The 13,194-nt window shown below is 41.5% G+C and overlaps 1 protein-coding gene across 2 annotated transcripts in view; it reads left to right on the top strand.

Moving 5' to 3' along the window:
• Positions 1-338: 338 nt before the first annotated feature.
• Magi3 (membrane associated guanylate kinase, WW and PDZ domain containing 3) overlaps positions 339-13,194 on the top strand; it is a 207,148-nt gene continuing 194,292 nt past the window's right edge. For both annotated transcript variants that reach the window (NM_001159354.1, NM_133853.3), the window contains exon 1: positions 339-1,100. In NM_001159354.1, the coding sequence (NP_001152826.1) occupies positions 779-1,100 (322 nt within the window). In that variant the 5' untranslated portion in view covers positions 339-778. The remainder of the gene's footprint in view (positions 1,101-13,194) is intronic.

The following is a 13,194-nucleotide window of genomic DNA, read 5'->3' as shown; positions in this document are numbered from 1 at the left end:
CCCCTGGCTGGAGGGCCTCTCCCCTCTAGGCGACCTGTGCCCGCTCCCAGACCAACCCTCTCTTTTCCCTCCCCCTTCTCCCTCCCTCACACTCTAAACTTCTTTTTTCCTCCCTCTCTAAACTTCAGTCATTCTAGTGCCCGCCTCCTCTACTTAGACCACCCAATCAGAAATCAGCATGCCCGCCGAGGGCCGCCCCCAGCTGCCAGAACCCAATCCACGGTGCGGAGCCGAGAACTGGGCGGGTCCTCCGGAGCAGAGCTGGTGACGGCAACGCGCCGGGCGCTGCGCTGCGGGAGGGGGCGGGGCCGGGCCGGCGAGGGCGGGGGAGGGGCCGAGCGGGGAGGAGGTTGCGGCGGGTTTGAAAGCGCCAGTTTCCTGGCAGCTGGGGCAGGCGTTGGTCTCGGCGCTCCGGCTCCGCAGCAGCCGCGCTCCAGCGAGCGACTAAGCTCGGTGCGCGCGTACCGATACGAGCCTCGGTTCCAGCCGCTCCCTCAGCTCCCGCCCCTTTGCCTCAGCCTTTCCCGCCGCGCGGGCGCCGAGTCCCGGCCGTCGGCGCTGACCCCGCCCGGAGACCCCGCCGGCGCCGCCCGCGGGGCGCGCGCTCCCTCCGGCTCTCCTCAGCGGCCCGCGAGAGGGGCGGCTCGCGGCGGCGCGCGGCCGGCGGGCTGAGGCGGGGGGTCGACGGCGGCGCCCCTCTGGCCGGGCTGTGCGCGGGGCCCGGAGCGGCACCGCGGCCGCCCGCGCGGGGGCTCCCCATGGTGCAGCGGAGGTCGGGATGTCGAAGACGTTGAAGAAGAAGAAGCACTGGCTCAGCAAGGTGCAGGAGTGTGCGGTATCCTGGGCCGGGCCCCCGGGCGACTTGGGCGCCGAGATCCGCGGCGGCGCCGAGCGCGGCGAGTTCCCTTACCTGGGGCGGCTCCGCGACGAGGCTGGCGGCGGCGGAGGCACCTGCTGCGTGGTCTCGGGCAAGGCGCCCAGTCCGGGCGATGTGCTGTTGGAGGTGAACGGGACGCCGGTCAGTGGGCTCACCAACCGGGACACTCTGGCTGTCATCCGCCACTTCCGCGAGCCCATCCGTCTGAAGACGGTGAAGCCAGGTGTGTGGTCGCCTTGGGGACCCGGGTCCTGGTCCGACTCCCCGGGGAGGAGGGGGGAGGGGGCGGCGCCGGGGTTTCCCATTTTGCGGCTAGTAAAACTGAGCTCGGGTGAACCGACAGCTGTGTAGGCTGTCAGGGAATTGGCACTAGGAGCTGGCTTTCCTAATCCAGCTCGGTCTCCCACCGCATCAAGAGTTTTTATTTTTATTTTTATTTGCCTAGAGAAGAGCCATCTCTTTTCTTCTCCCCTTTGTGGAAACAGTCCTATGATGATAATCTTTTCTTTGGAACGTATTTGCGTCTTCTAACGGGGAGAAAGGGCTTTACTATGGAGACTCGGCGCCGGATCGAGGGCCGAGGTTACCACTGAAAGCTCCTGGGAGGGCTCAGCTGGCCCAGTGCGTCGTGCACGACCGCAGACGTCTGGGAGCTGACAGTCCCACTCTGTGGGTCTAGGTGGCTCAGGTGTCTGAGTCCCAGTGAGGTACAGTGTGTGGTATGAGGCAGTGGAGCTGTTGTGTCGTCTGGATTTGGAAGGAGGACCCAGGTGCCCAGCCGAGCAAATGCCTTTGTAAAGCTTTCAAATCTACAGTATTTGTTGAAGCGCAGGGTAAAAAAAAGAACCCCTTGGTGCCCTGGTGTCTTTGATGCTCGTAAAATGTGCTGCAAAGCATGTTACGCTTATGGCATACTCCCTAGCTGGAAAGCATTGATCAGACTGCGCAGTCTGGTCTGGTAGTATGTAGTAAGTTTTCTTACGAATTTGTAAGAGAAAACACTGTTGGACCTTTCGGTATTGGTAAAATATGGTTCTGGCTTCTGAGGTGGTTGTAGACATGGGCATCGTGATTAATCATTGTTACTAGAAATCAAATTGTTTCTGCTGAACGTAGATACGGTACATCTGAACATATGGGGCTGCCAAACTGACTTGGGCTAGATTTTGGTCTTCCCCGTTCACTACAAAATGCTAGAAATTTCTAGAAATTTTAACACGTTCTCTCTCCCTCTCCTCCTCTTCCCTCCCCCCACTTCTTCCTCCTCCCTCCCTCGATCTCCCTCTTCCTCATCTTCAGCTCACTTTAGGACTGCCTCTTAAGTAGTCCTTGAGCTAATTGCAACTGATGGTTTGATGCAATATCCATGTGTTGTGGGTATGTGACATAATCTTACTAGTTTACATGAAGGTACTTTTCATATAATCTATTCTATGATACTATTAAGATTTGTGTGTTTATGGGTTTTTCTTACTGTTAATCTTTAGAACTTTGTCAAACTATAAATACCCTTTCTGTGTTTTTGAGGATTGTAAGATTCTTAACTCTTAACTTTTAGAACTATATGTAAAGGGTGGAGGGAACACTTTTGGGGCTGTAATTCGGTGTGTTGGTTACTGTTTATAATATTCAAAATACTATACATTTACTAGCCCAGGTAGGACTTAGGTCATAGGTTCTCAACCTGTGGGTCTCAACCCCTTTGGGGGTTGTGTATCAATTATCTTGCATATCAGATATTTATATTATGGTTCATTGCAGTAGCAAAATTACAGTTATGAAGTAGCAATGAAATAATGTTATGTTTGGGGGTCACTACAACATGAGGAACTGTATTAAAGGGTCACAGCATTAGGGAGGTTGAGAACCTTTGACTTAGATGAAATCCCATGAGCCAGCAGATAATGAGAATATGTGCATCATTGCTCTGTTTTGTTTTGATCAGTTGGGGCATTACTGAAGGAATAACAGTCATAAAGTTGTTGAGGAAGTTGTTATATTCCAAATCACTGTGGTTTGTTTAATAGATGAGAGGGTTGGCTCTTTAATAAACACCAATCTGTTATATACCTTTCGCATAAAATTGGAGAAAATACTTCAGGGTTTAAAGTGCTATACAGTAGTATTAGTTAACTGTATTGATAAAATCTTCCCTGCCCCAGAATATAGTCAGCATTTTGTATTAATAAAATTTTGCCTTCTTGTCATCCAAAGACACTGTCCTGCTTTAAATATTAAGTGAAAATAAAGGGAATAACTGGTGTCAGTGCTGCACTACAGCTTATTAGTAGCAGTTTTGAATGTTGTGCTTGCTTTTTAAAATATGCTCAGCATTGATAATTTGTAGTGGGTACCACTATTTTTGTGCCATTTGAGATTTAAAACTGTTCTAAGCAAATTGTAATGAAAAATATTTGTTAGGTAGTATATGACTTTCTTAAATGGCATTTTAAAAAAGCATCATTTACAATGAGATACCAAGGGTTTTGTAGGTTAAACACAAGCTTTAAATACTAGAAATTAAAAACTTGAAGAGGTTATTTGTAGAACTTAGGTTTAGTTAAAAAACTGCACAAGTATATCTCCAGAGAATTTTGGAGTCTATATGGTTTTGATTTATTTAGAAAATCATGAAAACAGAGTTTAAGGTATTCTAAAAAGAAACTTTCCCTGCCCCCACTCCCATTTTTTCTAAACTTTGTGAAAATTTTAATTCCAAGCATTATGTAGTAGATTTAGCACTCTTGGCTGGTAACTTGTTAAACTGTATTCTCGACAGTCATTTAGAAGCTAAAGAGTAAAATGCAGCTGTTTCTGTAAATTGTCTTGTTAATGAGGTATGCTCTTATACTGTCTTTTGACAGTTTGTGGCAGAAGGACTAGCTGGTGGACAACAGCACTACTTCTTTACTCCAGCCTTTCTTTTTCTTTTGTCCTGGAGAGGCTCAGGGCAGCCCTGTCAGTGCTGTTAATGCAGGCACATAGAATATGTCTTCTTTCTGATTGTCTTACTTTTTGCTTTAGAGTTGTATTTATTTTGTTGTACTTTTTAATTTGAAAGTGTTCTTTACAATTTGGATCTTTCTTTGAATTAGAGAGTTCAGTGTTGGTTTAGTGTTAATATAGTAGTACTTAGTAATCAATACTTTAAGATTTATAGGGAAATCTTTAGTCTCATTTATTTCTTGGCCCAATTAATCACCAGTTTCTTCTTTTTTTTTAATATTTTTTACTACATATTTTCCTCAATTACATTTCCAATGCTATCCCAAAAGTCCCCCATACCCCCCCCCCCACTTCCCTACCCACCCATTCCCATTTTTTTGGCCCTGGCGTTCCCCTGTACTGGGGCATATACAGTTTGTGATCTGTGGCTTTTGTTTTTGTTTTGTTACTGTTATTTAAAAGAGAAAAGTTATCATTTGAACTTTTGAACTTTGGACCATTGAAACCTTTTATGGTATAGTCCTGTGATTATAGTAAGTGCCTTGTTTATATTCTTAAACAAATTTTATTTGGATTAATATGATCATTAGTTAATTTTGTTCTAAAATTCCCTCAACTGTGAATGTGTAGAGTTTTAGAACACATTAATATTTGCTTCTTAGTTCACTTTTAAATATTTCATCACTTATAAATTACACAGATTTTATTCTAAAGATTAAATATTGCATTATAGTCTAAGTATGTGAACTCATTTTGTGTTGCTTTATTATGCACACAGTGCATTGGACTGTCATAACTCTACTACTGTATCTCAAGATGAAAATCACAGGGAACATTGTGTTTAATGAAGTTATCTGTGTGTTTAATGACTAATTTGAAGCAGAGTTTGTAACATGTTAATTAAATGCAGGTAAAATGCTCTCCACTGACTCAGGGATTATAGTGTCTAAAGGAATTTTGTGAAAATGAGCTCAACCCCAGAAGTATATTCCCCTTTATTGAACAAGCTTTACTGGATGGTTTAAAATAAGGAGTATGTGATAATGCAAATAACAAAAACTCTTGTTTTGCTCCTCAACTCTTCGATCCTTTTGCTAGTTTTTAGTGTAGTGGGCACGTTGGAACATCATTGAATTTTGCTTAAGTGGTTTAGTATCCAAAGAAGAGAAGAACGAAAGAAATGAGACTTAATTGCTTGTCTCCTAGGTTAGTAATACTACCAAATATTCAATATATTTTTTTAGCCAATAGAAACTAGAGATTAGGTGAGGCACTCCTTTTGTTAGAGACAATTGCATCACATTTTGATAAACTGTCATTTGAAACATTCTTGCTTTTCCAGATTTTGGTAGCAGGTTGATTTTTTTTTTTTTTTCTCTCTGAAGATCTTAATTTATTGGTTCAGGTTCAGGATTCCTATGAAAGTAGGGGACATATGCTGCAGCAGCAGAACTGGCTAACAGTGTTAACATCTTTATACCTAAACTCTTTCTATTTCAGTTTGTCAGAGTCCTAAATCCAAGCATCTCTTATGTATTTAATTTGGTTACTTTTCTAGTGTATCATTCCGGTTGCTTTATTGATTGTTGTTTCCTATCTTAGTTATGGCTATCGTTGTGAAACACCATGGCCAAAGTAACTTAGGAAGGATAGGATGGGTTTATTTGACTTACACCATTTATCTCTGAAAGAAGTCAGGACAGGAACTCAAACCAGGCAGGAACCTAGAGGTCTAAAGGCCATGTGGGGTGGGGAGGGGCTGCTGTTTACTGTCTTGCTCTTTATGGCTTGCACATCCTGCTTTCTTATAGAACCCAGGACCACCAGACCAAGGGTGGCCTCCCCCATCAATCACCAATTATAAAACTACCCTACCAGTTTACCTGCAGGCTAATTTCATGGAGCTGTTTTCTCAGTTGAAGTTCCCTCCTCTCAGATGACTGTAGCTTGTGCCAAGTTGACATCAAACTAGCCAGTACATACCCCTTATCTTTAGACATAATCTCTCTTAGGTTGGTGTCTTTTAGAAAGTCTTTAATTTCTTGCTGTCTTTTTATTAAATGCACACAATTAATATTTGGCTCTTTCAAAATTTCAGATCACTTTTTTATTCAAGTCATTGTTAAAACTGAATTTCATGAAATACAGCAACATAACACCGTGTTTCTGGAAATATGTGTTATTTTTCCTCTGATGTGGGGTTATAAAACCACTTGTTATGAGAGTTATTTTAGTCATTCTTAAAACGTTTGTTTTCTAATTTATGTAAATTCATGGTACACCATGTATAATTTTGAGTATCTGACTTATAAGGTTATTGCCTACTCTTTGGATGGATAATGACATGTAGTCACTTTGGAGTATAATCCCTGAAGCACTTTTAAAATTTTTGTCGGTACTTAGTGTTTTGTGTTTTGGGGCTGTGTTACAGGAGAATAGACTCTTCCCTTCCTCAACCTTCTCTTTTCCTCTTCCTCTTGAATTCTCTTCCTTTCCTTGATAGGCTTTTTCTTGCTCAGTATCCCTGGTTAGCCTTGAACTTGTGGTCAGTGCTCCTGCTCTGACTCCTAAGTACTGGGATTAAAGTTGTGTTCCACCATACCCAATAATTTAATTTTTGAACCACTCTTACATTCTCTATCAAACTCTACTGATTTCAGAGTGAACTTTTGATCCTTTGTGCTTTAACAATAGATAAGAAGTTTGTTATTAAAAGCTACAACTCTGTTTTTTGAATGAACTTTTTCAGAATGTTGCCTGAAACGTTGAGAAGTATTTTTTAGATACAGTATTTTGGCAGGGAAGGGATACTCTGACCTAACCCTGTAGCTGATGGTGATTTGCTGTGCAGTGTGGAGGCTGGTGCTTTGGAGACTTGTTTGTGGTGGAAAAAAGGCAAACCTACCCACTGCTCTTCTGTCCTGAAAACCCAATATTATTTTGAAAGTTTTTCAAGAAAAGCTGCCTCTTTTAGTTTATAAAGAGAAAGTGAAAAATCGACTTACTGAACATGCTCTCTCCTCAGACATCTAATAATGTCCCCACTGCAGCTAGCACTGACCTTGTCAAATGAGTCAGAAATGGTATCTTAGAGAAACATGCAAAGTCCGAGAGCTGACTGATTCACTGATAAAGAATTCTTGTAGGAAAGGTTTTTACTTATTTCATCTTTTTCCTTACTATTTAAAACCCTTCAGGTAAGATCTAACATGAATTTTGGTGGAAACTAAACTTAATAATTATCTCTGTAGTGTGCTGTTCTAAAAAGTTACTTTTAACTGGGTGTGGCAGTGGGCATCCTTGAGTCTAGTTCCTTGGTAGTCTGAGGTGGGAGGATTGAGCCAGCCTGGTTTACATAGTAAGAAGTATCTCAGTGAGAAGTCGAGGGAGGGAGAGGATATGAGAATATCTTAGCAAGGACTTGTAGTTCCTAAGTTATTACCAAAAAGTGTGTGTGTGGGGGGTAAACAGACGTGTCTTTAAAAAGTCCTTATGGTGCTCACCGCATGCTGTTTTGTGCCACTTTTAGATGAGTGGGACCCCATCCCCCCATGTTGGAATCACTACTGTGCTTTTAGAATGAGTGGCACCCCCTCACCCCATGTTGGAATTACTACTGTGCTTTTAGAATGTGTGGCACCCCATCCCCCCATGTTGGAATCACTACTGTGCTTTTAGAATGAGTGGCACCCCCTCACCCCATGTTGGAATTACTACTGTGCTTTTAGAATGTGTGGCACCCCATCCCCCCAGGTTGGAATCACTACTGTGCTTTTAGAATGTGTGCACCCCATCCCACCATGTTGGAATCACTACTGTGTTTTGACTTTTTGGGTAAACACCACTTTTAGTGATTCACTTGCAAAATAAAATTCTAAGAAATTACTGTCATGTGTTAATAGTGAAGTGTGTTAATAGTGGATATGTATATGAAGTAAGAGAGGTGCCATTTGTTTTTGTCCTTATAGAGTTCTGACTACTTGTCCTTATTTTCTGACTCGCCTGGTTGGGGAAGGAATTATGAAAAATAATTGAATTTATCTTGGCTTTGAAAGATAGATAGGTTTTGGTTTAGTTGAAAAGTGACATTTTTAGTAGTAGATAGATAAGGAGAAAAATGCAGGGCAAGAATGTTTACTCTATAAATATCTATAGGGTGTTCCATTGCAATAGTATTATAAATAATGTGTGTATATTAAAAGCACTTTTCGTAGTACAAATACACAAAATCATATTGTATAATATATGACAATTGGAAGATAGAGGAGGAATTCTACTAATTGTTTGAATATAGAGACAGTTATATTTTGAATTATTCCTGATAATGTTCTTTCTAAGTTCTAACTTAAAATGTGTTTTCTTCTAGTAATAATGCTGTTGGGATGTACAATGGTATTTCGTCTTTAGCTTAGTCTCATTTAACTCATAATATCGTACTATAAATATTCTTATTTTGCCCATAATGTACTTGAAATATTATCATTAATACTAATTGCTTATGGATAATAGGTGTATTTGAGTTGCTTTGGCAGCCCAACAAATTTTATGGGAAAGCACGGTTTGCTAGTGTAGAAAAAAGGGAACGGAAGACAGTTCCATCTTAACTTTGACTTGACTCAGCCATTTGCCTTCTAGTGACAAGGTAGGCATCATTAATATTCTTATTTCTTTACTATCCAGTCATTTTCTGCAGCTAGTTGCTGTAGCACACTGGTTTTGAGGAGCAAACCCTCTACCATTTTAGGCATTTCAGCATGGCTAAGAGAGTATAGGCTGCATTTTGAAGACTGTAATTTCAGTTACAACATAAATCTAAGCACCTGAGGAGGAGCAGTCTGTGTTAGTAGATTTAGTTACTTTGCTATTAATATGTGTTAGATTGTCATGAGATTCAGAAATGTAAAGGGCTACATAGGTTAGAGATACTGTTGACTTTGTTCAGAGAAGCTTCTTTTTGCTAGGGTGAGTGGTGACGGCAGAGGCTCATAACTGGTTAAAGTGATGAGAACATGTTATGAATGATTGCTCAGCCATATATGGGATGTATACACACCCGTGTGTGTGTGTGTGTGTGTGTGTGTGTGTGTGTGTGTGTATGTATATACATATATATATATATACATATATATGGAAGAGGTAGCCTCAGCCTTCCAAGGCTCAGAGGACATATGCAAAAAGAGGTAAAGAGAAGTTAAGAACCAGAGGAAGTGGGGCTTCATATAGAATGCTGACTTCTGGGCATTGCATGGCAGTGTACTCTTGAACTCACAGCAGCTAACGCCTGTGATTATCTGCACAAGATCTGCACAAGATTGCTTTTGACTACATCTTGTTGTGGACAGAGGAGGCGTTCTCAGGGCCCTACTCCTTCCCGAGGATATATACAAAACTAATAGCGGCTAAGTAAGGCAGAGGCATTTTTCAGTGGTGTAGCCACTTCATACAGTGCCTATGCTCCTGTAAACAGTCCCCCATCCATGTTCTATAAGCAATCCTAATGAAACTCATTGGGTCATCAAAAGAAAAAAACTAACAAAGAGGGCACTTATATTTTCCTGCTATAGCTTAGTGGGGAAAGTTTTTTCCTTTAAAAAAAAAAACCATGAAATTGGAAGGAATTCTGTTTAAAAAGAATCTCTTCTGTGCTGGGTAGTTTTATGTCTACTTGTCAAAAGTTGGAGTTATTTGGGAAGAGGTAACCTCAAGTAAATGCTTTACCAGATTGGCCTGTGGAAAAAAGCCTGTGCTGTGTTTTCTTGATTGATGATTGAATATTGATGTAGGAGGGCCCAGCTCATCTTGGGCAGTGCCATCCCGTGGCTGGTGGTCCTGGGCAGTATAGGAAAGCAAACCGAACAATCCCAGGAGGACCAAACCAGTAAGCAGCACTCCCCATCACCTCCTGCTCAGTTCCTTTGTCAGGGTCTTGACCTATTGAGTTCCTGCCCTGACTTCCCTCAGTGATGAACTGTAAGCTGAAATAAATCCTTCCCTCCCCAAGTTGCTTGGGGTTTTATCACAGCAGTAGAAACCCTAACTAAGATACATTCTTACCGCCTTGGATTTGCAATACGAATGAATAGTAAGTGATCTACTTAAAGATTCTGGCATCTTACATAACTCTTCGTTATTGCTATGTTTTTTTTGTAGAGTTTTAAACACATAATTATTTTCCTTCCAGAAAGTTTGTGAGGGGCTATACTAATGAATATAAAAAATTGAATTTTACTGTACATGCTGATATTTAATAAAGTAGATGTAGGAATTGAAAATATAAGGGAGAAAAACAAGTTTTTATTAGCAAATATCTTATTTCTGAACTTAACTAGAATAGCTTTGTTTTTTTTTTTTTCTTTTGATAAAATAACTTTTTTGTTCTTTGTTATTTTCAAGACAGGGCTTCTCTGTGTAGCTCTGGCTGTCCTGGAACTCACTCTGTAGACCAGGCTGGCCTCGAACTCAGAAATCCGCCTGCCTCTGCCTCCCAAGTGCTGGGATTAAAGGTGTGCACCACCACTGCCCAGCTGATAAAATAACATTTAAAACTGTGCTTGAATAGAGTAGTCCTAGAGAAATAATGCCCTTTTAGATCTAATTATCCAAACTAATTATGCACAGGAAATTTGTAATAAATAGCTTAGATCTCAGCAGGAAATTTAAACAGCAGCAACAAGAAACAAAACCTAATTCACATGCCAATTTTTCAGAATTCTATAGCAAGACATACATGGAAGGTAGCTCTGAATCCTTTAGAAACAGGGATCATTAAAGCATCTTATCTTTTCTTATGGTGTCCAATAACAAACATGCAGGGACTTTGATAGGCTTTGTGTTCCTTTCTAATCCATTGCTGTAAAGACAGGGCAGTGGTGTAAAGAGATTGGACAGGTTAGGATAGCACGTCCATCCTTGCAGCCAGGTACAGATAACACAATATCACTAAAATAGAACTCCAAGATGGGAACGAGAAGGGAGTACCTCAAAGGAAGGGATGCTAAGCAGACAACTGGAACATGGCCTCCTTTAAAACACTATCTCCTACGTTGAAGCCAACAGCTGGGTATAGTTAATATAAAACTAATTTAAACAACAACAAACCAAAAACAGGCTGTAGAGCAAAACTGAGACTGACTTTATTAAATATCTTGCTCAAATATTGTTGTATTTGATGTTTTAAATCTGAAATGCTTTTATATAAAAATTTAGATGTTTGGCTGATGAGATGGCTTAGCTGGTGAAAGTACTTCCCACCAAGTCTAAGTTTGATCCCTGGAACTAAATGGTAGAAAATCAGCTCCTCTTAAGTCCTCTGACAGCTATGCACACGTTGAGGCACATAGTTGCATGTACATACACACTCCCCCCTCATCCCCTACACCATCCACCCCCTCACCCCACAGGCATACACAAATTCAATAATTATATTTTGGTATACTATGAATGTTTTTGTATGTACGAATGATTTGCTAGTATGTTTTTTTTTTTTCTATGTACTTGGTTTTTGAGACCAGAATAGAGTGTCAGGTGCCCTTGGACTGAAATTATAGAAAACTGTGAGCTGTTATGAAATTGAATTTGGGTCCTCTGGGAGAGTAGCCAATTGTTTTTAACCACTGAGCAATCTCTGCAGTCCCCCAGCCTCCTATTGAGAATCTCCTCATTTGTCCTGGCTGGGCTGGAAGTTGCAGTGTTGAATAGGTTAGGCTCTAACTGTAAACCTACCTCCTGCAGTAAACCATTTTTAAAAAGTTTAGTTGTCTAGCAGAGTGGGGGTGCTGATGCTTGAATGTGTTCAATAGAGACATACTGCTTTTCACTCAAAAACAAAAATAGGAGTAAAAGCCATATAATAGCAAATGAGACTCTTCAAATCAGTGCTTCTTGGTCAAAAGTAGATGGACTACTTCAGAGAATTATTTTGTAACTTTGGTAGTAAGAAAATACTGCTCTTCTAGTTCAACTCTGAAGTTTTAAACTTAATATTTATTTTGAAAATTAAATTCTAAATCAGTTAATTGCTTCCCAGTGTTCTGCTTTTAGAGCAGTGGTGTTTTTAAATATAAATTGAGACAATATCATTGTTGTATTATTTCTAAAGATTCCTGTACTGTCTAATTTTATATTAACTTGACATAGACAAGAGTTATCTGAAAGGAGGAACCCTCAATAGATAAAATGCCTTCTTAAGATCTGGTTGTAGGGCGTTTTAATTAGCCCATTCCTGGGCTGGCTGTCCTGGGTTCTGTAAGAAAGCAGGCTGAGCAAGCCACGGAGAGCAAGCCAAGTAAGCAGCACCCCTCCAGCTTCTGGGTTCCTGCCCAATTTAAGTTCCTGTCTTGACTTCCTTTGGTGATGAATGGTGATGTGGAAGTGTAAGCCAAATAAACCCTATCCTTCCCAAGTTGCTTTTGGTCGTGGTGTTTTATCATAGCAATGGTAACTCTAACTAAAATAGTGCCCTAATTGTACCTTTCAACTATAATCTCACAGAAGGTATACATAGATGAACTTACTGACTCCTAACTTAAAAACACTACTTAGCTGTCTCTTGTGAGACTATGCCAGGGCCTAGCAAACACAGAAGTGGATGCTCACAGTCAGCTATTGAATGGACCACAGGGCCCCCAATGGAGGAACTAGAGAAAGCACCCAAGGAACTAAAGGGAACTGCAACCCTATAGGTGGAACAAAACAATATGAACTAAGCAGTACCCCGGAGCTCTTGTCTCTAGCTGCATATGTATCAAAAGATGGCCTAGTCGGCCATCACTGCAAAGAGAGGCCCATTGGACTTGCAAACTTTATATGCCCCAGTACAGGGGAACGCCAGGGCCAAAAAGGGGGAGTGGGGGGGGGTAGGGGACTGGGGGGGGGTGGGTATGGGGGACTTTTGGTATAGCATTGGAAATGTAAATGAGCTAAATACCTAATAAAAAATGGAAAAAAAAAGTAGTCTATAATGTGGTACCTGTTTGTACTGGCTTGTTTTGTGTCAACTTGACACAGCTGGAGTTATCACAGAGAAAGGAGCTTCAGTTGAGGACATGCCTCCATGAGATCCAACTGTAAGGCATTTTCTCAATTAGTGATCAAGGGGGAAAGGCCCCTTTTGGGTGGTGCCATCTCTGGGATGGTAGTCTTGGTTCTATAAGAGAGCAGGCTGAGCAAGCCAGGGGAAGCAAGCCAGTAAAGAACATCCCTCCATGACCTCTGCATCAGCTCCTGCTCCCTGACCTGCTTTAGTTCCAGTCCTGACTTCTTTCAGTGATGAACAGCAATGTGGAAATGTAAGCTGAATAAACCCTTTCCTCCCCAACTGCTTCTTGGTCATGATGTTCCTGCAGGAATAGAAACCCTGACTAAGACACTGT

The sequence above is a fragment of the Mus musculus genome, chromosome 3, assembly GCF_000001635.26.
Source record: "Mus musculus strain C57BL/6J chromosome 3, GRCm38.p6 C57BL/6J".
Taxonomy (NCBI): Eukaryota; Metazoa; Chordata; class Mammalia; order Rodentia; family Muridae; genus Mus; species Mus musculus.
Note: the sequence above shows the minus strand (reverse complement) of the source record. Positions and strands in the feature narration are given on the sequence as shown.